Source organism: Pseudopodoces humilis, chromosome 3 (assembly GCF_049639895.1).
Source record: "Pseudopodoces humilis isolate 2021_Gansu_Grassland_sample_001 chromosome 3, ASM4963989v1, whole genome shotgun sequence".
Classification (NCBI taxonomy): Eukaryota; Metazoa; Chordata; class Aves; order Passeriformes; family Paridae; genus Pseudopodoces; species Pseudopodoces humilis.
In genome coordinates this window covers 42,663,150-42,689,351 of record NC_142202.1, presented here as the reverse complement: position 1 = coordinate 42,689,351, position 26,202 = coordinate 42,663,150, and the positions used below count along the sequence as shown (strand labels likewise).

The window sequence follows — 26,202 nt, the reverse complement described above, 5'->3', positions numbered from 1 at the left end:
TTCCCTGCAACAGCACCACTCCTCTGATCCTGTTTTTAGAGGAGATTGTGTAGCTGTGTTGATTGTGTAGCTTGATGCAGGCAGTATCTGGAAAATGGGCTCACCTCTGCATCCAGGTCCGGGATGCTGAGGAGGAGTTGTGGTACGTGCATCTCTTTTGCTGCCACACTGTAGCAGTGGTAATGTTCAGAATTAGATTCTGCACATGATTCCTAGGGACTTCAGAGGGCAGAAACTTGCCCTTAGAGCCCCCAGTACTTTTCATCTTCAAAGGGCATTATAATAATTAATGCATTAATTAGGCATTCTCCCCTTTTCTATCCTGCTAACTAGGTTTATTAAGCTGAACGTATTTATCTTTGGGCAGCTTCTACAAGCAATTGAATGAATAATTTTCCTAATAACTTGAAGAGCAAAGACATGAAAAGGAACAGGGATGATGAGGAGACCAAGGCAAATAAAGCTGTGCTGTGAAAGGAGAGGAACAATTTGATTCTAGAGTAATTCCACCTACCCCTGCAATTCCCAGCTGACAGCTGTGCAGGCTTTCTTGCTTCTGTCTTCTCTAACCTACATGGCATTGCACATCTATGTAACATTTATGCTAGCACACACAAATTCGAAGAAAAGGAGGTCATGGATGACTGGGATCTGCAGGAAAGGAGAACATGAAAATAGCTTGCAATTGCAAGGTGAAGAAAGCCTATGTGAATGTTTGACTTTTACATGTGCTTATATATTAGGTGTTTTTATGAGAACTGATATAATCCAGCAGTGTTTTATTGCAGACTGTGAGCTGCAGGGGTGGAGGACGGTCATGAAAGACTGTGTCAGGGAGTTTAAGGTGTTGAAAACTGTCATCTAAAGCAAATGAAATCCTGTGTTCCTTCTCCATCTTTATTCTTCAAGCATTGTTGCTCGTGCCCTTAAAGCAGACACAAGTACACGATGTGTGGTTGCTATCATACACATGCAGCTTTACTCATGCTCTCACAGCAAATGTTGGTGGAGGGATGTAAAAGATTTTCTCTGAAAAAGTACATGTTCCTGAAAAAGTTCAGAGACTCGGTGGCTTTGTGAATTTAGTGATTTTTTTGCAGTGCTCTGCCATTTGCCTAGTGATTTCACCTCTGTCTTCTTCCTGTCTTGTTTATTTAGATTCACAAGCTTAAGACCAGGAGGGACTACTAGATCATCTTGCCAGACCTCTTGTGTATCACATCACAGTCGATTGAGCTTGATATAGTTACTGCTGTAGTGAACCCAATAACCTGTGGGTGGTTGCAACATATCTTCCACGAAGCCAAATTTTTGACATTAAGCTCTTCAGGGCAGGAGTTGTGTTCTATCCATGCTTTAATTAGAGATTCTCAGCAGTGCTATTAAACCAGTATCAACACCAAGAAAAATAACACCAAGGGTAACACCAGTAATGCTAATTATAATAATACCTATTAATATTTTATTGGTTAAGTTTGTTAGGTTGATTGTGTTGTTTTGAATTTTCTTTTTAACTGTGAATCCAGCCACTGTATATGAACTGTAGCTTTCAGAAAGGAGACTAAGAGGTGGCTTTTCAATTCTGCTATGCAAATACTTCGGCAGAGCAGCAGACCAGTTATTGGAAGGGCTCTTTAATGCAGTGGAGTAGGTTGTAAAAAAAACCCCAAAACCAGCATAGCCAGGAGCTGCTCTCCAGCAATGCAGATTGTGAGTAAGTTGACCTCCATAAGGGAGTAAAATGTTACTGCTGATGGCATGCAGGATAAATGCTCTGAGTCTCAAATGTAGATTTTAATAAACATGGGGAATCAGCCCCATTCTTCTATCTCTTAATTTCCAATTTAAGGATCAAGTAGTCTGCCTGTGCCATTTTGATGGAAAGTGGCTGGCCAAGTGGAGCAAGTTGGGGTTTTTTGTAACTGTTCTTTCAGCTAATGTGGATTTGACACTCCCACAGCTTTGCTCAAACTCTGTCAGACCAGGGAGATGTTTGTCAGCATCCTCTTTTACTGGAAGAGCTAACCTAGTCTGAAATCTTGAAGGAATAAAGCCTTGACTTAAAATAGAAGTGTTTCTGACAGGACAGGGTGATGGGAATGGAAGGATCCTTCTAACCACCTGCCTGGCTGTCAGAGGAGCTCATCTCTTCCCCTTGCTGCCTTTGGCTGTCTAGAATTTTCCATGGACTGCAGGCAGGCTGTGAAGGGGCTGGGTGAGATGAACATGTGCACTGAGAAGCGACCAGAGTTTATTTGTTGTGACAGGAATGGTGCCCCCCTCCACCACTGGCAATCTCTTCCTACAGCTCTGGGATGGAGAAGCTGCAGCTGTTTTAACCCAAGCAATGCAGGGCTGTATCAATCTCTCTGCACCCTGCTGGAGGTTATTTTCCCCATGGAAAAGCATCAGTGGAGCAAAGCTGTGGTCTTGCCTCAGACCCTGCAGCTCCAAGCTTGATCTATTACCCTAAACCCCTGGAGAGGATGGCTCAAAATAAAATGCTGAGTTGCAGAGAAGCCAACACACTTCTGCTCACTCTGTCCCTGCAGTGGGAGTGGGACAGTAGTCTTTGGCACACCGGCAGGACCAACACAGCCGATGAAACTTGAGGAAGCACCTGAAGGAGAAGCAGGTAGGTCAATGCAAGCAGCAGGAGTTGCCTCTGAAATCCCAGGGCACTGCTGGTCCTGCAGACTCCGGGTGGAACTCAGCCCTGTCACACCTCCCACTCCGCCCAGCAGTATCTGTGTGCTGCAGATGGAGGCACTCACAGCACCAGCAGGCAAACCAGCCCTTGGCTGTTTTCCCACAGATGCCAAAGCTCAAAAGTGAAGCTTCAATCCTGGCCACTATTTGCCGTGGAGGTTTTGGGGTCATTGTATTCCCTTTAGCTCTCGTTACCCTGGCACCTCAGGGGCTGCCATCACACTTTTTTGAAAGCTGGCCAAAGGGTAGCCAGATGTACTGCAGTTATTTATACCTTTGGTGGCAAAACAGACATGCCTTGGCTTTAAATCCTTGCCTTTCACACAAGAATGGATTCTCTTTCTTAGAGCAACTTGAGAGTTGTTCTGCAGCAAAAGAGAAATAAGGGAGTGAAACTGGACCAGAGCAAAATAAAGTTTATGGTTGCAGGGCCTGTAATGCAGTTTCTCCTCTGTTGCTAGAACTGAGCTTTAAGCCTTGTTCAGTGAATTAGATAAGCCACTAAGGCTTCATTACTTCAAGGTTCAGTGATAACACTCCCCCTTGTCTAGGAACCAGACAGCTTAGGAGTCCATCCTTTTCGGATGATTTTAAAAGGAAACATTCACAAGTTCAGATGCAGGTCTGCTTCAGGATTTTGTTTCAAAGCTAGTAGGAAATGTTAAAGTCAAAAGCTCCCTGGAAGAAATTGCCAGTGTGACTCAGTTCAAAGCAAGGTCTGCTCTGGTGTTTCTATTCATAGTACATCAAGAATGTGTTTATTTTGTTTTTTCAAAGACAGCTGGGATGGGAATTTCAGTATGGAATGGGAAAGGTTAAGGCTAAAAAGCTAAAACAAAAAAAGCCCTACCATGGTAGGGCTGTCTTCCCTTTCTTTTGGAACCAATGTAGGCTGCAGGTGAGCAAGACCACAGTGAGACTAATTTCTTGCAGCTGACAGATGATAGCTGGAGTGGTGCACTTCCAGAGCTTTGGAAAGCAGCTCTTGAACACTGTGTGGCATATATTCCAGTATGGGTGATGGTTGCATTCTCCTCGCCTTGGATTCCCATAGGATGGGGCACTTTTCCCTCTCAAGGTGTTTAGCACCCGAGGGGAGCCCTACCCAGCTGTGGCCACATAAGCTGGGATGTGGTGTGTACTCCTTGTGCTGTGGCCTTTATTAAAGGTAATGTCTTCTTCCACTGCCCTCTGACTGAGCAAAGGTTCAGGTGGCTCTTGTAGATAGCTACGCTCATGAGCCTTCATCTTGCCCAGGTGTTAGTCTTCAGTCCTGGGCAGGGTCATCCCTGTCAGGCAGCTCGTCCTCCTTCCTAAGTGCCACGTCCCAGCATCTGCAGTATTTCACCCCTTCGTGCACTTTGCACAGTGACTACAGAAATAATTTTTTCCTGCACTACAGCATTCCTTAGGTTCCAGAAATGCAAGCTGTTATTGTGATTGTTAAATAAATGTGAAGCTGCAGTTCAGTACTGAGGGTGAAATATTCCTCCAGGCAGATGTGGGAACTATGTCCAGGCTTCTGAGAGCTTAAATTGGTCTGAGAAACGAATGTGGTGTGTAGGACAAGTTGAGGTGAAGCCAGCCTCTATAGCAAACTTCTGAGCAGCTTCACCTGCTGTAAATGTTTCAAGCTTTTTTAACTCTTGTTTTCAGTGTGCACCTTCCGAAATGCAATCTCTTTCCCTGGTTCTGCTGACAACATCTTCTGGGGCTCTTCTGCAACAGTATGAAAATTATAAGCCCTACCATTTGCCAGTCTGATGATGGGCCATCTGCATTAAGCCATGCTACTGTGCTCATCCTTTAGCTCCTCCTGTGTTGGGTTGGGTATTTTCACAGCAAAGAGAGATCAGATGTGCTCATCTGCATTTTGTGAGCCAAGAAAAGATTCTCAACATCTGCAAGAACTCTGTCCTGCCCTTACGGGGAGGGTGGGGAACCCCAACATTTTGTTACCATATGGTTTTGGGTGATTTCTGGCTTTAATCATTTCCTCTTGGCAGAGGACTATCCAGCTCTCTGTGCTCTCTACCGGGAACTGACTCATGGAAATGGAGTTTTCCCTCAATGCATTGTGAGATCAAATATCTATGTGTATTTGAAGACGCTAGTGAGCAAATGTGCAGGTGATGAAGATTTCTAAATGTGGGGAGAAACCCCATACTTGGCTATTTTAAATTAAGCTTCTCATTTTATGCGTCAGCTGTTTGGAGTTTCATCTGTTCTAGAGATTTGTCTCCCTTGTTGCTCTCAAACTGTAAAGCTGGCGACCTGAATGTTGTTTCGCAGAGGTAAGTGATAGCAGGGAGTAGATAGAGCTGATCAGATGCCATGGAGATAAGCCTGATACAAAATCCAAACCTTTGTCTTGCTGTCAGCTCTGTGCAGATCTTGGGCCCTGTTAGAGCATCATGGCCTTAGGCATCCTCATCATCTAGGCTTGAATTTGGGATTTATGGATCTAAAAGCCACAACCTGCTATGAGCTGGAGGCTCAGGCAGGCGAGTGCGCTGCGACCAAACCTGAGGTAAAGCATGTTTTCATAAGCCACAATGAAAAAGATTTAAGCAAATACATTTTTATCTCACTTTTGTATAGTGATTTGCTAAGTGTGCGTGCAGTCTGCCGCTGCAGCTTGGCTGATAAGCAGCGTCTTCCTGAGCTGTAGCAACTAATCAAGTATCTGAACTGTGAGTGGAGGGCACATCGTTGTTCCTGTGAGACTGAACTGTCTCGGTGGTAGCTGACATCCAGTAGCAAGGAGACAGAGCTGCAGTAGGCAGAGGTTCAGAGTGTTTGCCAGAAGTCCAGTTGTTTATAGTGGGAATCCAGAAATTCAAGGGGTCTCACAGATGGAAGTCTCTGTTACATCAGAAGTGTCTTGGCAGGCCAAGCTCTTTAAATTACGTGGCGTGTCACCTGTTCCGTCAATAGACGGAAGTTTTTGCATGCTGTTTGTCTTCTGTCACAGGATTAACCACTCCAAAACTAGGGCTTTCTCAGTATCCTCAGGAAGTTATTTCCTACATTTAAAGATTATTGTAATGGGAAATTTTTGTTTGATCTCAAGCTCGAGTTCATTGGTTCAGTTTTATCCTCTTATTTCTGGATAAAGGAACAATGGCAGGAGAAGTAGTATTTCTTGCATCAAGGTTTGGAGGCATGGTATTAGTGTTGCCCCCCCTGTGGAGGAGCTGTGGATGGACAGTCTTCAAAGCAGTGATGCCCTTCCCTTAGAAGCAGGAAATCTGCTGCCTTTTAGTTGTGCTGTTTGTTGACCTCCTGACTGATCTTTGATGTTTTTATTTTGAGATGCATCCCAGAGTACCAGAAACATGCACAGCTACAGCCCTAGAAGATTATCTGTATGCTGCTGCACGTGAACAGGCTGTGCCCAAGGCTAAATCCTTTATTAGCTGACAAGCAGGTGATGTGCAGGGGAAAAATGGGGAGTACAGAGGGTGTTTGTTTGGCTCCTAGGGCCAAAATGGTGATCTGTGCTGGGGAACAAAGACAATTTGCATTTAATTTCTCTGGGCTGCGGTGCTGGCAACAATGGTAGATGTTCATGTGTAGCATCAAACCCCTGCGCGGCCGGGGCTGAATGGCCGCCTTTGTTGGGGGCTGGGGTAGCAGGAGCACTGCAGTCTGGACTGAAGCCCTGTGTCACAGAGCGTGGCCACAGGCAAGAGGCGGGGAGAGAGAGAAACTGGATGCTGGTAAAGCCTACCCCATCTCTCCTCCTGTCCAGGGAAGGTGTTCAGCAGCCTTGGGATGCCCTGAAGGGAAAACAATGCCATCCTGCAGTGGCTGCCCTGTGGGGCTGAGATCAGTGCCTGTCCGTGCTGGTGTTCACTTCTGCTCTGCACTGAGAAGAGGAGAAGGGGTTGGCTACAGCTCTTCCCAGAGAACTATGGCCAGGGGTCATTCAGGAGTAAGACAGGGTGCATCCTGCTCCTGCAGCTACTTGGGCTCTACTCAAGAGCTTGAAGAGTCCTAAGTCTAACCTGCCTGGGATATGGTCTCCTCCCTAGATGAACCCTTCAGAAGGTGGTGAAGGGTGGTGTGGGTGGAGGCAGAATGTCAAGTGTGGTGCAGAGACTTGTCCCTCTAGCAGACACCTGAGTTCAGCCAGGTGTTAAGTGATGGATGCCACCCCAGACTTTGTTGGATCAGGCTTGGCTCTGCTTTAGCAGGCAGTTAACCCTGTCACATACAGCTTGGAAAGTCCCTCCCCAGGGACTCCAGGCACCCCTGGGTTGTGAAAAGCATATTCCCTCAGACTGGTGGCTAGCAGCCACAGAACACGTTGCTGTATCAGTCAGCAGTGTTCTCATCCCCACAGCCCCAGAAGCCCTTACTCACTGCGGTAGCTGACTGTCTGACACAAGTACCCAAGTGGTGGGAGTTTGTCTGAGACCACCACCAGGCAGCAGGTGAGAGTCTTCTGGTTTCTTACCAGGAGTGATTTGAAGTCTACTGTTTTCTGCAGTAGGTGGGAGGAAAGCGTGGGATGTAGGATCCTGTTCTCTAGCTCCACAGGGAAATGGTGTTTGGCTTGGGGGTTGACCATGCAAAACTCTGACTTGGAAACTGGAGCATCTTCTACCTCACCTACCCCATTGTAGAGCTCTCACCATGCCAGCTGAGTAAGACATAGTGTTAATTGCTCTGTGTGCTCCTAAGCTTCTTTCCGTGGCTTTCAGGAAGCTGATTAAAAGAGTGAAAGTAAAGTGGGGATTAATGGGATCCTGGTGGAGGCTTGGGGGGAAAAAAAAGGAAATTCCTTGGAGGGGAAAAAGAGAGATTTGAACAGCTGACAGCAAGCCTCTGCAAACAAACCGGGAGAGTTAGGCAGCAGATGGACTAACACTCTCTGGGCTTCTGCCAATGCATCAGATTGATTTTAAAGATGAAGCACCCACTGCCTGGGAAAGCAAGCCCTTCGAGTAGGAGCTCTTCCTGGCAGCTGTTCAAACACTAGCTGTCTTACAGTTCACTTTCAGTGCACCAAGAGGCAGTGAGAAGCACTGGGGACTTGGGATATGAAATATGACCAGTGGGAACTATGGACCAATAAAGGGGTTATTTTTGTAGGGAGGATTGCATGGAAAATAATGCCCAGTTGCTCAGAAACACATAGGGTGCAATTAAAGAACCAGGAGAGATCAAAGGGCCATCAAGTCAAACTCCGTGCCTCCCAGCATGGTGAGTGCTAAATCTTTCAAGCAAAGGTGAAGACTTCTCTGGAGTTCAGTTCTGGAGGGGAATTATTTTGCTGGGCTTCAGCTGTAGACCTTGCTGTAGATCAGCTTCTGTCATGAGGTATGACTGCTGTCCTAACTAGCTGTGTTACCAGCATCTCCCCTGATGCGTCTGAATTGAACTGACAGGGTGCCTTGGTGACGGGCTTGGATAGGTACAAATGCCTCCTTTCTCCCACACCATCCTTTTCCTTTTACAGAAATGATATGAGCCAGAGTGCTTCATTTTTCCCTCCTGTCTTTTTCTCAAAATTAAATAGAAACCTTCCTGGTCATGAAAAAAACCTACTGAATAATAAAACATGTGAAGACTCCTAGGCAAAATAAGCATTTTCACAGCAGTTCATTCCATCAGATTACATATTATGTATATCTAATATAGACCAATGGTCCACCTAATTTATGGAGGCTGTTTCACGGTTCTCCCTCTTAATTTCCCATTATATATTGTTTGGTTCTCTTTTAAGTCTACCATACACTGTTTTTGTGGTATGCATGACAAGGAGGCACAGTCTCAGACCCTGTGCTGGTGCCAGCTCCCACATCTTGAATTGCCCCTTGAACATAAGCTTATACAAGAGTTAATCAGTTTTTAGGCTGATTGTACAACATGTGCAGTTGTGATTAGAGACTATATTTAAGACTTGGCTGCCAAAAAGACTTCAGCAATGACAAGCTTACAAGTATTTCAGCAAAAGGCTGGCACAAATGTAGGGTGGGCTGGGTGTGCCACACAATTTATACTCTGCCCTGAGGAAATGCCACCCCCCACCCTGGCACAGCACTTTCCTCCGCCTCTGTTGGTGTTGCAGCAAAGGGTACTTGTGTTTGTCATCCTGCCTCCTCCTCCATCCCAGGGTTTCTGATGCAATAGGACCAGAGTGAGAAAACAAGTATGATGCAGCAGGCCTGGCAAAGCACAGCTGTGGCAAAAGGAAAAAGTACTTGGGGGCTGGCAGCAGGTCTGGTATCAGGAATTTCAGGGGCACAGGGATGTAGAAAGGTAAAGAGAGAGCAGCATCAGCTGCTAATTCCCATTGATGAAGAGTTGCCTGCTCCCCTCTCTGTGCAGCATGTTGCTGGCAGCCGGAGCAATTTGGAGAAAACCAATATCCAGCTGTCGCTCAGAGGTCGGATTGGTTGTGTCTTGATGTCCGCAGTAGCGTGTCTTGACTTTTGAGTATCTGGGGTCTTGCTGAAGCGAGAGAACTTGATCAGAGAGGATTTGCAGTCAGATTTTCAGCTGTTAGTTAAGACAAACTCATATCTGTTCTCTTGGCTGACAACCGTGAGTCTGGGAGCTGGTGACTTGGCCTTTCACTGCCGGGGTGTTTGTTCAGATGTACTCCACACAAATAGCGTGACAGGGGCTGACAGGCTCTGCCAGCTGCTTGGGCATTTATGACATTGTGTAAAATAGACATGGTGCTCCCTAGAAAGCAGGAATTTGGCACAAGTACCGCCAGGCTCAGATGAATATCACAGAAGCATTCACTAAATGGGCATATAGCAAGATTTATCCAGTTGAATGAGAGGTTTGAGAATTCCCAAAATAGCATCCCATCAACCAAAGCTCTCTTGCTCTGCTTTGCTGCAAGACTATTAATAAATATGAAAATAAAAGTTATTTCTCCCAGTGGAATCTTCTGTTGTAACCTGCCAGTTCTACACCCCTGACTTCAGTGCAGTGCTACTGGAATGGAGCTGTGACATTTTGATGGTGAATCTAGTCCTGCATTTGCTTTAGCAAACTAATTGAATGGGTTTCTAGAAGTGGAAATGTCATAGTAACTGATGGGAAATGCATCAGGTAAACAGGTAAGAAATGACAGGTTTCATCACTGATAGCCAGGCACGTTAAAGACGTGGATATTTACTTGTCAGGGAATGTTACTAGAACAAAGCATTCTGTGTTTCATGGAAAATAAATGCAAACATAAAATTATTTTGTTTTACTTTCTCCTCTCCCAGTCACTGAGAACACTTGATTTCAAATGCTGCTTTCCTGCTCAGAGAACAGAAACATTTTCTGGACAGACTCCGAGACTGATAACACCAATGTCAACCTGCAGTCATGTCTCAGTGCGGTCCACGGAGTTCCTCTGCATTTTCACCAGCACTGTAGATGAGCTTCTGGCTCACGAAAGCAATCAAAGCTAATTGATGTGGCTAGAATTTGAAATTTCAAATGCTTCTCTTGCATGGTTCATGAGCAATCTACAGGCTAGGAGTTATTTGCGGAAAGTATCCAGCAGTTAATTTCAAATCCCATATACGTTTGAGATGTTCATGAGCTACTTGCAGACAATTTGCAAACAGAAAAAGAGGATAAAATTCATCAAAATAAATGATCTTCCATGAATTATTCATTTGGTTCCCATCAGTCATGCCAAATCTCTCCCTTGTTCGTTTCTGCAAAGAGATCAGGGATTGAATGTAGCTTAGAGACAGAAGCGTGTGTTCGCCCCTAGAGGGGTTTCAGCAGAGCAGACCTGTGGCATGTAGGTGATGAGAATAAGAAAGCTGCTGTGGCACACGACATTCCATTCTGTGGATAAACAGCAGATTTTAGCCAGCAGGGCTGTCAAGCAGGCTGCTTCCGCAAGGACTGTTTTCAAACAGAAAATCCCAGCTACCAAAACAAACCCTGAACTCAAAGGGGAGAAGGGAAGAGAGAACTGAGGGTGTCTGATGTTAACAGGAAAGGTGTCTTTCAGCCCATCCTACCAGCAGGCTGAGGGTAGCTTTGCCTTTTAAGGTGGAAGGGAAGAATACAGGTGGAGTCCAGACTGCTGAGAAGCAAAAGTAGGTATCACCTCATCTGAGAATGCTTCAGGCACCAGCGTGGCTTCCTTCCTTGCTTGCAAACTCAATTTAGAGTCATGGGCCCTCTCCCCTAACGAGCAGAAAATGGACAGAAGAACTATGGTGTCTGTGCAACATCTTGGAGAGAGTGGGAAGGCTCTGTACCCCTTGATTAATATAGTGGAAACTACATCCAGATACAGATGGTTTTTTGGGAAAAAAGGCAGATAATTAAAAGGAAAGGGCCTCATTCACTGCTGTTTTGCACAGGTAGACAGCAGAGAAATATAGCTGACACCAACTGCATTTTGATAAATGGCATTGGCATAGCACAAATAAGAGCACTAAGAGTAAATAAGCTGTCTTATGTTAAAAGAAAAAAAGGTTGAGTTTAATCCAAAAACAATATGTGCAGCAGCATAAGCCCTCAGCACTCAATGGGCACTCATATGAGGCTCTTATAACCTGGATTTAGTTGCAGCACAGACGTATTATCCCTGATCTTTCAGTAAAGGCATTGACATGCTGTGTGCACAGCATCAAGCCAGACCGAACTCTCCAAAGCCTCAGACCAGTGCCTGAGGTGCTAGGTTACAGCTTTTACTATTCAGAAAATGGAAATAAATAGGGCATAATAGAGTTTAGGGAATCGAAAAGTCACGTAGCTGAAAGAGGGTGTCTAGCAGCACAACTGATAAGAACATCTGTTAAAGCACTCTCTGCACTTCAATTTACATCTTACACTTTGCTGCGAGCCCTTTCCTTGAGAACCACTTGGCAACATTTAATTTAGACAAGTGTACCTGTCATCTTTGGCCTGTTGCTTCTGATGCTGGTATAGCACAGACAGCTTGCTGGGGGTGAGTGACAGGGGCTGGTCTCCCAGTCTGGGGCGGCTGGGGCTGCTGGCAGCTGGCTACCTGCCTCCCATGGCATCTCATTTCAGTCCTGGTTTGGAAAGGAGGGTCTTTTATGTCTCCAGAAAAGAACAGCAAGGGTCTCAAAGAAAGGTCATGTGGAACTAAGACTGATTTAATTTTTTAATAATCTTACCTTCCTTGCAGCAGGTTAGGAACAGGCTCATACAGCCAAGTAGTTGTACTGGAGTTCATTTCCCCTTTATTTTAAGCTTTTACTTCAGTCTATTTGACCTGAAAATTAATTCTAATCTACCACATACAGAATAAGAGTATTATGATCTTCAAGATCTCCAAGCTTCAAGATCTTAACAATCTCTTGTCACCTTGTAAGGCAAGCAAAGGGGAGAGCTCAACAGGGTGGGCTGTTGGCACTGGGGTCACAAGAGGAGAGGCAGCTCCTGTTTTTATGGGGTACCTGCCCCTGTCTGCCCTGTCCTGCCACTCCTTTCCAGAAAGGCTCCCTGGCCCCAGAGGCCAGCTACAGGCAGTGGTTTGGCTGAGAAAGCAACAGCCAGAGAGAGAAAGAGAGGAGTAAATCCCATTACAGAATTCATTCAACCAGGCATTCAACAGCAGTCTAAAATGCTCAATTTTTAAGATTGCCAAAAACTGTGCAGGAAGGGATTATTCAAGTCAGCATGGCTGGATCAAGACAGGAGCCTGATCCACGTGGGAGTAGACTCATTTCTCTTGCCTGCCCTAGCAGACCTGTGACCCCAGTGGTGCTCCCTGGCCGTGGCTGCCTGGACAATGTCCCCAGTGCTAAAATCTGGGCTGTCACATTGCACCCTGTGGCAAAGGGGTGGAGGACGCTGAAGACTTGGTGATGCTAAATTGCTTTGCCATTAATGACACAGGCTCTGTTACCTCAGTTACCTCATGTTTCATTTAAAATACATTTGCTTGCAGGCGGCAGTTTCGCAGCCTTACTTACATTGCCATAGAAACAATCTTTCACATTCCTCTATTTGTTGTGCATTTTTGTTAAAGGCTCTTTCTTCTTTACTTATCCACTCCATATTTTCATTTGATGATGCTTTCTTCATGATGTCCTTCCAGTTCCCTCACCTCCTAGCTTGCCGTGCTGCAGCTAAGTGTTTTTCTTGGTAAAGATACCCAGCTGACTGTCTCTGCTTCTATAGATGTCAAAATCCACCAGTGATGCGCCACACAGGTAAGGAAAGCGGATTAAGTGTGTCCAAGTGGACCTGTGCCTATGCCCACAAGTGTTGGGATGAGGAGAGGAGTAGGAAGTGGGAAGAAGTGTGATATTCTGGCATCAGACCAGTTGCCCTTGACAGCAGTGAAACCAGTTTAAACTTCTGCTTTATGAGCAGGGAATGAGGCTGCCCATCAGATAAGGGGCTGTGGGACTCCGAGGGCTGTCTCACTTGGCTCACTTGGTACACTGGGAAGGAGCACTGCTGAAACCTCTGTGCTCCTTGTAATTATAAGAAGACAAAAATCTTTTTGGGCATGCTGATTGGACAGAGAGATTTTATTATGAATCACATTCCCCAGTGGATGGCATTTGATTGTTTGCTTCAGAAGAGAAAAGGAAGAAAAAAGGAAAAGGAAGACGTTTAGGGCTTTTCTGATTACAGAGGGTGACTTTTGCTAACATCCAGATTTTACCTTGTTTCTCTCCTCCTCTGCTCTTGAGGCAGGAAGTACCCAAGAAGAAATAAGAGCTATTTATGAGGAAAGAAGAGGAAAAAAAGCAAATATATTCAGTGACTGATCGCATAAAAACAAATACGTCTTTTTTCCCCCCATTCCTCATGGGAGGCTGCTCTACTGCTGGCAAAGAGACAGGCAATGATGCATCCAGAGTCACCTTGCAAGTGCTGGGCAGGGCCAAGGACAGAACGTCATCTCTTTGAACACAGGGGAGGGCTTTCTGTGCCAGGCTGGATGCTTCTCCTGAGCTGCTGGAAAATCTCCCACCAGTGAGCCATGTCACCAGCTACAGAATTTGCTCCTTTGTCCAGCCTTTGCCGTGACATGCAGTGGATGAGGGGATGGAGGTTGTTACCTGGGCTTCCGTGTTACCACTGCCTATTTTACTTCCTTTTTTGTTAGTGTTTGAGGGCTTTACATTTACTCTTCAATGATATCCCTTATTTAAATTCCTCTTCCTCAGAGATGCAGCCATTCTGTAAGTCAAGGCATTGAAACTGTGACAAGTGGCTGGAGTATATATAGGAAAAGCCCTAAAATCCTGTTTGTCTTGCATGAGAAGATAAACAAACCCCATAATTCTTCTCCAAACAGGGCATGAGAAGAAGAACTAACAGCTGTATGAGTGTTTGGTTTTAACATCAGGAAGATGCACGCAGTACAGATTGAGTTCCTTCTTTCCCTGGCCTTAGCAAATCCCTTAGGAATACCAAATGCAGTGATGATGAGGTGGATGAAAGGGGGAAAGCAGAACAAGATTTAACTGGATTCTTCCCATCCTTCAAAGTGCTCAGGGTGTGCAAAGGGGAACATACTCAGGAGAGCTTTTGATTCTTGCTGGACTACTCCTCATTTTTTCCCTTGGAAGCAGATGTGCACCAAAATCTGTTTATAGTACATAGTTATTAAGATCAAACATAGCAGTAATAGCATGTGACAGTCTTCTCTTTTCTGAATCAATTTGTACCATATATGAGTCTTAGTTCTGTCAGATGAAGTGAACTGTGACAATGTCTATCCATCCATCAGGACAAATCGAGCTATTCATACATTTACTCTGAGAGCATCTTAAGTGCATTTAACATTTTTTCCTGTGGCAGTGTTTCCCAATTTTGTAATGCCAAATGTAAGAACTGTGGGGTCACCAAGTCCTTCAAAATTAGTGAGAACTACATTGGCCATGTTGATGTCACCTAATCACTTGTATTTCCTGTATGTGTTCTCCTTCAAATTTTGTGTTCTTCTTCACTTTTTTTTTTTTTTCCTCTTAATTTCATATACAGGGAACCTCTTTCCTCATGTCACGTATGGATGTCGTGCACAAACTCACAGCTGGCCCATAAAGATGCTCCAAGTGCTATTAGCTAATGGCAGCTATTAGTGCTGCTGGCTTACTGGTGTGGAAAAGCCAGGGCTTTTGGAATAGAAATGCACACTTTTCTGGTGATGTTGCAGTGATGTTGCAGTGCAAGTTCGTTATTAGAATTGGGTTACTGTTTAAGTAGTGGGAAGCTACTTAAAAGAGGGGCCCCAGAAGTTTTGCTTGGAGGGTCTGTAACATGTATTGGTGCTAGGGCAGAACACCTTTGTCCTTCCAGGGAGAGCAGGACCAACCATGCTGTATCCAGTGTATTCCCAGCAGAACTTGTAATGTATGAAGATATGTCCAAAGGCAAAACTAAATTTCTCCCAAAGGTAAAAATTTCTCCCTTTTATAAGTCCATTTGAAGTAGCAGTTGCCTTAATTTGACTTCCAGGTGGCTTTTTATGTATGAATATAATTTTTCTGCAAGGGAAGCTCATGGTGTTTATTCCATCACCCTGAATTCATAAGACTCTTCAGAACCTCAGCTGCAGCTATTGATACTTTTCATTTTGAAGTTATATTTCTCCGTTATGCTCTCCAGAGACTTAATTAAACAAGAAGAAGCTATATGAAGGATCAATAACTGACTTGCAGCAAGTGGTGCTTCCATGTGGTAGCTGTCTGTGCTTCCTGATACTTAGGACCATTAGGAGAGCATCCTGACCCACTCTGCCTCCATTTCCATTTGTACTGGGCTCTTCCACAGCATGCTGCCTTGTCAATAGGTTTCTCAATATGAACTACAAATTCCTCCTGCTTTAGACATCTTTCCCTACAATGAGAACAGACACAGCCCGTAAGATGACTGCTATTGCTGTAGGAGAGAGCATTTTCCTGGTATCACACTGACCCAAAAAATGCTAAGGGCTGGTCTTTACTCAGCAGCCAAACAGGCTTGGCTGGACAGAACAAAGCACAATAAACTCCTTCAATGAGATCCCAAGTGGTGGGTGTCATGTTGCTGTTCAAGTCTTATGACAAAATTTTGGTTTCACACCACTTTGACTGTCTTAGGGCAGCTGTAGGAAGTAATTGCTCCTTCAGAGGTAAGCAATGTTTTGGTAACAGAGTAAATGGATAGTCCCTCCCTGCTGCAGAAGTGGTTCTGCTGGAGAGGGAAGAAATTACTTCAGTTTTTAGCTGAACATTTGTTATTTTTCTAGTAAGAGCGGTTCCACTTCTCAAGCCAAAGATGCTACGTGACACATAGCAATGATGCCTTCACCAGCACAGACACTCCTGCCCTTGAAGGACCTAGCCATGTAACTAGAGACTGCTGAGTGAAGCCTTTCCTTCTCTGAGCAGATTTAGTGGGGCTGCCATGGACCTCATGGAGATAATGACTGTGGTCTGGGAAATAATGACTCTGGTCTTCTCTGGTCAGAGAAGATTGCGTGTGCTGTGACATGCAGAGAGAGACTGCAGACTCGATTTCTTACTTGCTCTTAGTTAAAGTGTTCTCCTCTAACTAAGCAATAAGCTGTGGTAAATCACCCTCTTATACCCTGATGCTTTGGTTATAATGTTTCATTAAACAGCTCTAATTGAATGTCTGGAGAAGCTTACATCTCCCACAAATCCTCATCTGCTAATGGAAAAGTCATGTAAACAAGAATCACTTTATTACATCCATTGTTCCAATAATGCCCCTTCCAAATGGGAAAGACTTGAATCAGAGCAATTGAGTCCTTGTCTCGGTGTAGTTTCTCTTCTGGTCAGTTTTACTGGGAGGAGAAATAAAAGGCACGCTGAGAACACGATAGCATGAAAAACATCTGCAGCGTCCATGCTCCATGGTCTCGGGAAGCCATGTTGAATGGCATATTTAAAAACCATTTGCAGAGCGCACATCTCCTCCCGGGGCTGACACAGCCACTGAACTTTCTGCCCCAGTGCCTGCTGTGCCAGAGCACGGCTGGTACGCTGGCAGCGTGGGGGTTGATCAATACCCCAAAGCCATGCGAGGCAAGCAGAGTCTGAATTGCCTCGCAGCAGTCGAGGCACTGTGCCATCCAGCGGGGTCGTTCCTAATTTGCCCTGACTTGTAAGTTGTTTCAGGCCTGCGGTTTGGGTGCGTATATTCAGGGACAGCCAAAGTTAACCCCATAAGGTAAAAAATGCGGGAGTTTGTCATTGCATGAAAGCTTGTAGACAAGGTAATTGATAATCACAAAAAAAAATTGTGTCCCCATTAAATTCGTGATTTCCTGTAATTTCTGGTAGATTCATGAAGTGGTTCTCTCTTCCTAGCAATGGGAGAGGCCAGGGGGATCATTCTGGGACTGGGGACACACTGGTGCGCAGGTTTTGAATATACAGAACTCAAATTCTTTTCTGATGACTTGTCTGAACTTTTCACAGCATAACTCTCAGGCCCCAGGTGAGGAAATTCCTCCAGCCCATGTGGTGCTGTTTCTCTGATGCTTTTATTCCAGCCTTTGCTTTAGGGTAGCCCTGGTACCAACTTGCACCTCCAGTGGGGGATTCTTTATCACTTTATCGTTAAAGCTATACTGGGACAGCAGGACCTGCTCCTGGACCAAGTGCACGAGTCCTTTATTACCTTGTAAAGAGAGGTCGAAAGGCTTCAGCAAACATTACTTTCCCATCAGTCATCTGAATTGTAAAACTTGCAGGCAAGTCCCTGGTGGGGCCTTGCACTCAGAGCTTTAAAACTCCATCCCCCACTCCTCTGTTTGGTTTTCTCAATGACCTTGCATGAATCATTCAGCTACCTGGGTCCTCAAGTAACCTTACTGTAAAATCAGCAACAACATGACCCTGCAAAAATTGTGCCCTGGCACCACAGCTGCATCCTACATGTGTCCCCTGTTTGCTACAGATCACTAGCCAAAACTTCCAAAAGACAGCGTGAGCACTCCTTTCCCTGTCTTTGATCATCAGGTGGTGTATCGCATGGGATACTTTGAATTCTCTAGTCTATTTTGGGGGAGGAAGGAGGAAAATGAGATCAAGGCAGTTACTGAAGGCAAGTCAGGCTCAGACTATAACTGTGCTATGTTTAAAATATTTAATTCCACAGTATGAGTCACTATGACTTGGCTGCTATTGACCTGGGTAACCTGAGTCAATATTGCATAAAAGGCCCTCTCATTTTGTCACTATAAATAAAATCTGTGATTATTCATAGCGAATGCTAAGTTTCTCTTACCATAAGCAGCCTTACAAGAGCATTATGCTCCAAGATGTGGCTGTGTCACTGCTTGTGGGTCATCTGGAGCTGCCTTCATGGGTGACCAGCTTGAAAGGGGCAATGCTTCTGCCCTCAAGCATTTCTGCCCCTGCCTGGCAGAAGGAGAAGCCTGCTTCCATCAAGAACAAGCACCACTGAATACATTTTGCAGGGATTGCAAAAAACATAAAAGAAGCTGAGGGAGAAAAAGTGAAAGAAGCTAAACATAGGGAAAGGAGAAGAAAGAAAAGGAAGTTGTCTCCCCCTCCCTGCCTCCCTCAGGGCTAATTTTCATTATTAGCTTCTGTTTTATGGCACCATCCCCTCCTACTCCATGTGTTGTAATTGGGCTGGCACATACTATGCAGATCCTAAAGGGACATGGTTATTATTTGTTGGATAACCAGAAAGCCTGTGCAGGGATGTGCTTGTGATGAGCCCTGCGGTGCCATCTGGCCCTGCCTGTGACCAGTCCCGTGCTAAACCCACTGGTGATCCCAGCCCATCCTACAGAGCCTTCTTCATCCTCCAAAGGGTTTATAAAAGCTCGGTGGATGGCACTAGGTGGCTCTGAAGGGAAAAGTTGGCCAAGCTGCCTTGTCGTGTCCTTGGGGGGCAGATTTCACTGATCCCAGCAGAGATGCGGGCTGTCACCTGTGTCGGTGGCTATGCAGACCAGGCTCAGGAGCAACTCTAGCCAGTGGAGGATGAGGGTGAGTAAGGTTCTGTGCTCTAAAATAGAGGTTGACACCTTGAACAAGGGGAGGGTAAAACAAAGGGATTGGTGTACTGTTTGGATATGTTAGAGCTGTCCTTTCTAGAGTTGTATTCCTGTATTTCTTGATGGTAAAGCACCATGGATTAAAAAGGCAATTAGACAGTGAAGTGTGGCCTCTTGATTTTGTCTGAGTTGTGGCTGGAAGACAGTCTTTAGCTGTCTCTGTGATTATCAGGGGAACAGCACTAATCTGCTCCCTGCCCTCACCCTGTGAGACAGGAGAGAGACTCCCCTGTCCTGCAAGAGGATCAGCTGAGAGCAGCCATGGGTAGATAGATCTTTAGGGGTTGGATTATGGTGCTTGCATTGCAGTTTTACCAGGGGGTCTGTCATGGAGACATGTTAATGTTGATCTATGCTTTAATAGTACTGAAAGAGAAGAGTGACATCTCTCAACACAAACTTCTGCCTCCCCATTGCATGTCCTACCCTGCATGAGGTCTTCTCCCAAACCTCAGTGCTGCAGAGAGAGGGTCTGTTTCCACCACTTCATCTCACCCACCTCACCTTTTTGTCCCACACAGCACAGCAGAGGTCCCACTGACCCGTGGTGCCTTCCAACAGCAGCCTTCTGTCTGCAGCTGACTCAGTTTTCTGTATAAATAACTCTATCAGGTATCTCAGCTGCTCAGCTTGATCTTCACACTAGGTCCTCACACAGATGGCAGAGTCTGTGGCAGGCAAAAAGGTCTTCCTCATTAATTACTTCACTCTTCAAGTCCTCTGCTACAGACATCTCTATGCACAAAACAGGTAAGTAGATGCTGTTGGCTTATTTTATGTCTGGGAAAATTAGGTCCGTGGGGTGATCAGCATGGTTTAAATAGAAAGAGACAGATGTTAAATGACTTTCCTAGAACATTAAGGTGCTCGCTGTCCCCAGAGTCCTTGGCTTAGATTCACTAGCAGAGAACATTTTTATAATAGAGTGGCAGTGGGTTGCTTTTAAAAGATTTTCTTGTTTGAATTGAAAGACCCACCTTAAAGAAAAACCTGACTATGTGTGTGTCATGACAAATAGAGGCACAGAGGTTACAAGTTTCTGAGCACTGAGCTGGAAAGCACTCAGTGAATTAAATAACCTGCTGTTATTTAGCAGAGGTTTTAGAACTGGGACTAAAACATGGGATAGACCAGTCATTGCTTTTTCCCATCCATATGAGTTTTACTGGTCATGTTAATTGTGACCAAAGTTGCTATTTTTCCTGAGTGCATTGTAAACTATGTGGAGTTTTGAGGCCTGAGTAGCCAATGGAAATTTGCTGAGGCAATAAGGCACTACTAAACAGATAACCTTGCTGGAAGCTCAGATGCAGCATCCCCCTCTACTGCTTGCCCAGTCCCTCTGAAAAAATAAACTCTGCTGAATTAGCCTCTTCCCCTGGATTGCTCATCTGCTGTATTTCTAACTCACCTTTGGACTCAAATATTTTTACACCAAATACTCCACTGTACTCAACAAGCATTTACACAGCACTTGCATGGTTGATACTCCACTGTACACAGAGCTGTAGGGTTTTCAAAAACACAGGTTTTCAAAAGTGTGTGTTGAATATGTGTTTAAAGATAGAAGGAATACCATAAAATTGGGAGCAGTTTCAGGTTTGAGAGGGGCAGCAAGCCCATGGCAATGCTTCGACTGGAGGAGGAGGGTTTTGGAAGAGCAGGCTGCTGACCCCAGCATTTACAGGGTCCAACTGAGAGGTTTTCTCGAGGCAAGACAGAGTCACAGAAAATCCTGTTGGAAGGGATCCCCAAAGATCATCAAGTTTAACTCCTGGCCCAGCACAGGACACCACAAGAATCACAACATGTGCCTGAGAGTGTTGTCCAAATGCCTCTGGAACCCTGTCAGGTTGATACTGTGACCACTTCCCTGGGGAGCCTGTTCCAAGCACCCTTTGGGGTGGAAGCTTTAGGAACCTTTTCCTAATATCCAACCTAAAGCTCCTCTGACACAACTTTAGACCATTCCCTCATGTCCTGTCACTGGTCACCACAGAGAAGAGATCAATGTCTTCCCTTCTTTCTCCCCTCACAAAGGAGCTGTAACTGCAATGAGGTTTCCCTTCAGTCTCCTCTTCTCAGGACTGAACACACCGAGTACCCTCCCCTCTCCTCCTATGGCTGCTCCTCAAGGCCCTTCACCATCTTTGCTGCCCTTCTTTGGACACTCTCTAATGGCTTAGCATCTTTCTTATATTGCAGTGACCAAACAAGAGTCTGCTTTCCCTGCCTTGTGAAACAATGCTAACACTTGGTGCCTGAGCTGCTGTCCTAGGGACCTCTGAGGACTTGCTCAAGATGGAAATGCTGTCTGAGGTACTATACACAGCTGGAAAGACTTGTGTAAAATACCTTGGCTGAAAACCCTCAAGTGGCCCAAGTTGGCTGTTATCATGCTCTGAATCAACAGTCCTTGACATCTGTTAATTTAAATGTTTCCACCAAATTACGCTTGCATTTGCATTAGTAAGCTGCAGCTAACGTTTTCTTCCAATTTTTTTTTCCTAGGAAGTTTTCTAGCAAACAGAAACCCTATCAATAAGGAAGAACTTTTTCCAAATGAAAATTAAAGGGTTTTTTCCCCCTTTCCCTTCTCACTTGATTTCTAATGGTTACTTCAGAAACACTCGATCTTCATAGAGAGACCAAAAGCAAACTCCATCCCTGAATAAACAAATTCATATTTGTGTGTGTATACATCCCTGTGCACATATATATTCCTAAACACATAAAAAACCAAGTGCATGGCATTGCTTGGAGTTATGTGGACGGTTTTGGACGCCTATTTTATTTATTGTACTTCTATTGGAGAGGAAAATTGGATTTGGGCCCGTATATCTCTGAGGGTGCATTATTTGACTTTTAATCTACATCAGACTGCAACAAAGCACATCGCATATCACAGCTTCTGCTGCCTCTGATACAAATTCTGTATTTCAAGAATATTTATGCATACAGGATTATTTAGTTTGGTGGCAGAGGTGTTGCATTCTGCACTTTTATTCTGAAGAGTATTACCAGTGTTTACTGTTTGAATTGATTGTTCATATCAATTCCATTCTATGGAATGGGTGGATATACCTATGGACTAGTGAAAAATGACAGTCCCCAGTAAACAAAAGGGTTAACTTTACCTCTCTTTTCCTCTGCTGGGGAAAGGCTGCCAGGCATGGAAAGAAGGAGAAATGGAGTCTCCCTCTCCACTTTTGGGGAAGGGATGAGACCCAGCAAGGAGAGGATCCCAGGTGGTTTGCTCCTGACAGTTGCTAGTTTCTGCTATGACATGAATGAGAGGAAGGACTATAAAATCTGCTTTGCATGATTTATTATGTGTTTATATATCTGCACTGGACCAGTCAAATTTCAACAAGGACTTGTCTAAAACTTCTCTATTCAACCGTGTTATTTTTTCCACTTGTCTTGTCTCCCTAAGCCCAGCTCCTGTAAATACTTTGGCCCATCCTGGACTTTAAAAGGAAGATCAGCAATGCTGAGCTCTCTCAAATTCCCTCGAGGGCAGCTTTTTCTCCTGTGCCCTAGACAGTCCTGTCAGCTGCTGTGCTCCAGTGACAAGATGGCTGCATTTCATAGCAAATGAGATGCTTTATTAGCGTGCAGCTGTAAAATACTTTGAAACTCTAGTAGATGAATAATTTTGTATCATAAATATAAAATGAATATTGGTTTACGGTTCCTGAAATATTAATTTGTGCATGGAGTCACTCTTGGAATGTTTTTTTTACTAAATGTAAAGATCTTTTCGAGTTCTGAATGTCCTTGCTTTGGTTTTTATTATTAATATTCCCTCCAGGAGACATTGACTTTCACTTCCCCTAGACATGCTGACTCCTGCCTGCCAGAGTGATTCAGCAGCTTGCCACTCACTTTTACAGAAGGAAAGTTTTCTCCTGGCTCCTTCCACTGGCCTGGTGTGACATTGGCTGCGATCGAGGGACATATTAGTGTGGCTGGTTGACTCTTCACACCGACTTGCTGCTGAGCAGCTGGGCAGCTGTGAGCTCTGTCTAGCTCGTAGCTCTATCCCTTACACAGGGAAGAAGATCCCCATGGAGAGCATCAGGGCTCTCTGCCTCACAGCTTTCTCTTCTCCAGGCAGGATCATGTTAAATGTCCAAAAGTTATTTATAATTGAGGCTGGCTGCTGACTATCTGTCACAGTCATCCAGGTCTAGAGAGGAAATTCTGCAGAAAAAGGCTGCTCATTTGTTTAACTGCAACAAACACACATAAAAATTGCAAAGGATAGGGGATTATTTCTCCCTTCCCTTCCCTTCCCTTCCCTTCCCTTCCCTTCCCTTCCCTTCCCTTCCCTTCCCTTCCCTTCCCTTCCCTTCCCTTCCCTTCCCTTCCCTTCCCTTCCCTTCCCTTCCCTTCCCTTCCCTTCCCTTCCCTTCCCTTCCCTTCCCTTCCCTTCCCTTCCCTTCCCTTCCCTTCCCTTCCCTTCCCTTCCCTTCCCTTCCCTTCCCTTCCCTTCCCTTCCTTCCCTTCCCTTCCCTTCCCTTCCCTTCCCTTCCCTTCCCTTCCCTTCCCTTCCCTTCCCTTCCCTTCCCTTCCCTTCCCTTCCCTTCCCTTCCCTTCCCTTCCCTTCCCTTCCCTTCCCTTCCCTTCCCTTCCCTTCCCTTCCCTTCCCTTCCCTTCCCTTCCCTTCCCTTCCCTTCCCTTCCCTTCCCTTCCCTTCCCTTCCCTTCCCTTCCCTTCCCTTCCCTTCCCTTCCCTTCCCTTCCCTTCCCTTCCCTTTTTAATTGAACCCAAGGAGAGGGAGACTCACATCACAATACTTAATTGTGTTTTTGTTTTCCTAATAAAGTGTTAAATACCTGTCAGAGCTCATAAACATACAGCCTAACAAACCAAGCCAGAGACACAGATGTATACACCTGCGTGCAAACCACCTGACTGCTATGTCTTGTTTTATTAGAGCATGGTATATGAAGCTAAATTATGTGGGGCTTATGGATCCTTAAATTACATGTTTTTATTGATCTCCTGTCACTCTTAAAAATATATTACAGAGGAAAAGAATGCAGTCTTTGATACTGAAAAAGAAATTCAACTGCAACCCATAAAAGATCTGAGAAACTATAGTTCAATGTGTGGGGCTGACAAAAACGTAAAACATTTGGTCATAGCTAATTAGTTTTAAAAATTCTGTGTCACAAGCCTTTAGAGACCAGATCAGGAATAAGTGTTATAGTCATTCATGGGACAACTTTCCTGGTTGTCCTGGGGTATGCGTTTTGAAGCAGACACCTTTGTGCAAAATTTTCATATCCCCCAAACCACACAGTGATCTTCTTTGCCCCTTATCCCCAGTCAGAGCTGGGAAACAGGGCCCTGGGGTTTGAAATCCAGGTTTCCACAGCAGCATAATTTCTGCAAACCTGGCCTCTGCCTGGGTCCCAGCCTGGGGGAATAAGACCCACCAGTGTGTGGTCTTCTGTTGGACATGGCACAATTTTGTATGTGGAGACCCACAGTGGTGCTGTGGGAAGAGCTCAGGAACGAGGGGCTGGGGTCTGCCTTGCCCCTTGCAGAACTCAGCATCACAGTGGGAATAAACCTTGTCAGCATGGGATGAAGCACTGATGGTGAGGTTGAGGATGCTGTGGTTTGTCTTATCTGGTGGAGAGGAGGTGGGGTGAAGTAGGGTGATTTTGGTGCTGCTCCTCCAAGCTGGGTGAGCCTGATTTGACTGGTGGCTGTGGTGTGCCTGTACCCTGCTGTAGCTCATTGCCTCGTGTGAGGTGGTGAGTGATTGAGAGCAACCATTTTTATATCTTTTAAGAAATGAATCTGTTTCCCTAGTGGCTTCTTGTCATTGCTGGAATGCAGCTGCTAGCTCCAAAATGGACATCTCCTGTAATATTGTTTGATCTCATAACACAAAACAAACCGGATGCTCACGTCGGATAGACCTCAGCATAACCTTTTTTTCTTACAGTGGAGAAATCCCATCATTTAACCTGTCTCTGAACCTGTATTTTTGGGCTCAAATAAGGACAAACATTAAATATGTACTCGTATCCCAGAACTTGTTTCTGGTACTCAGCTACTAAAAATTCAGCCATGGCCCTCATAAATTGTTCCTAATGTTTGAAGTTGCTTTTTTACCTTATCTGCAGGAAGCACCTGCACAGCTGCATTTACCAAGAGCAAAAGTATTTCTTCTGTTTCTGCAGAGAGATTTAAAAGAAGAGACTTGGCCAGTTCATATGCTACTGAAGGTATCAGCAGAATTTTAATAGGTGAGATAAACAATAATGAAAGGAAAAATAAAACTAGTTTTGTGGGTAGTTTTGAATTTGAGGACTGTGTTTCTGGGTTTTGGGGCATTTTCAGATCAACTTGCCTGTCTGACACCTGGATTTCATTCTCCTACAACTTTAAGAGGAGGAAAGGTGTGCATTTGTCTGGAGCAGTAAGTCTGCTTTGAAAGTTCATTGAAATTCAGAAATCCCATTTTCCAGCAGCCGTCCCCTGGCACTTTACAATTCATGCCTCTAAAAGGGATTGTTTGTAAGAAACTGAACTGTAGGAGCATAGCACAGATTTTAGGAATGTAGTCACGAGTGTTTCACAGGAACTTTGCTATCACTTTGGTTCTGCTCTTAAGAAGGTCTCTGATCTGAGCAAGGATAATGTCCTCCAGACATGCGGTTTCCTCTTCCAGCTTCCCCTGCAGTCCCCTCCAAGGAAGCTCCTGTTCAATTTGCACTCTGACACGCTTTCTGATTTACTGTTTATGGTGGTTTAGGACCCACCTCAAAGGCACCTGAGATGCCTGCAATTGGGATAGGAACATTCCAGAGAGAGGCAAGGCAACTGTCTGAGCACAAATCCCACTGCATCATCCCACTTGTGAATCAGAGCCACTGGCCTCAGTCCTGCCGTGTGCGGAGACACCGGAGAGACTGCAGGAGTCCCACTTTGAATGCACACATTGAGTTATTTGTTCCCAAAGAGAGGAAGTGATGTCACATGCTGAGAGTTGTTTGTGAATCCAGGAATGTTCCTGAGCCATGGCTGGCTGGCAGGGTGGAAACACGCCTGCAAAGGGCCTGGTGACTCATCCTGGTCACAAGTGACGTGGAACCAGGTAGGACATGGCTGGCACAGCCTGGAGGGAAGATGTTTCTGAGGACATGGTGCACTGGCCAGGTGAATCTGAATGGGAAAATCCCTTTCCTGCATGTCTTCTCTCCCGTGACCTGAAGGAGAAAGGAGGCACTGCTCTCAGGTACGGCTGCACCTCTGAGTTTGTTCCTCACGGAGGCTGTTGGTTATACACCAAGGAGAGCAAGAAAGCTGCTGTGCTGATGAAGTTCAGCACATTAGAGCCCATGATGACAGTCCTGATGCTGTGTATGTCTAGATTAACACAGTGCTGTTGTAGTAGGTCTGTAAATGAGCCTCTGAGGCTCATTTTATTAATGACCTATTATTAAGACAATATAGGT

The 26,202-nt window shown here is 45.1% G+C and overlaps 1 protein-coding gene and 1 long non-coding RNA gene across 4 annotated transcripts in view; both read left to right on the top strand.

Moving 5' to 3' along the window:
- The window catches only part of URB2 (URB2 ribosome biogenesis homolog), a 103,083-nt gene that overhangs the window by 23,252 nt on the left and 53,629 nt on the right, over positions 1–26,202 (top strand). The window contains exon 10 of one of the 2 annotated variants that reach the window (XM_014263695.2): positions 9,948–10,292. The exons of the other annotated variant lie outside the window; for it this stretch is intronic. Within the exon in view, the coding sequence (XP_014119170.2) occupies positions 9,948–10,136 (189 nt within the window). The 3' untranslated portion in view covers positions 10,137–10,292. Of the gene's footprint in view, positions 1–9,947; positions 10,293–26,202 lie in introns of those variants that run through there. 2 annotated transcript variants of the gene reach the window in all.
- On the top strand, positions 19,370–22,329 carry LOC106629154 (uncharacterized). 2 transcript variants are annotated; one of them, XR_001332314.2, is made up of 3 exons: positions 19,370–19,471; positions 20,927–21,040; positions 22,158–22,329. It is a non-coding gene; the product is annotated as an uncharacterized LOC106629154 (long non-coding RNA). The 2 variants fall into 2 exon arrangements; XR_001332313.2 differs by lacking the exon at positions 22,158–22,329 and adding an exon at positions 21,233–21,339.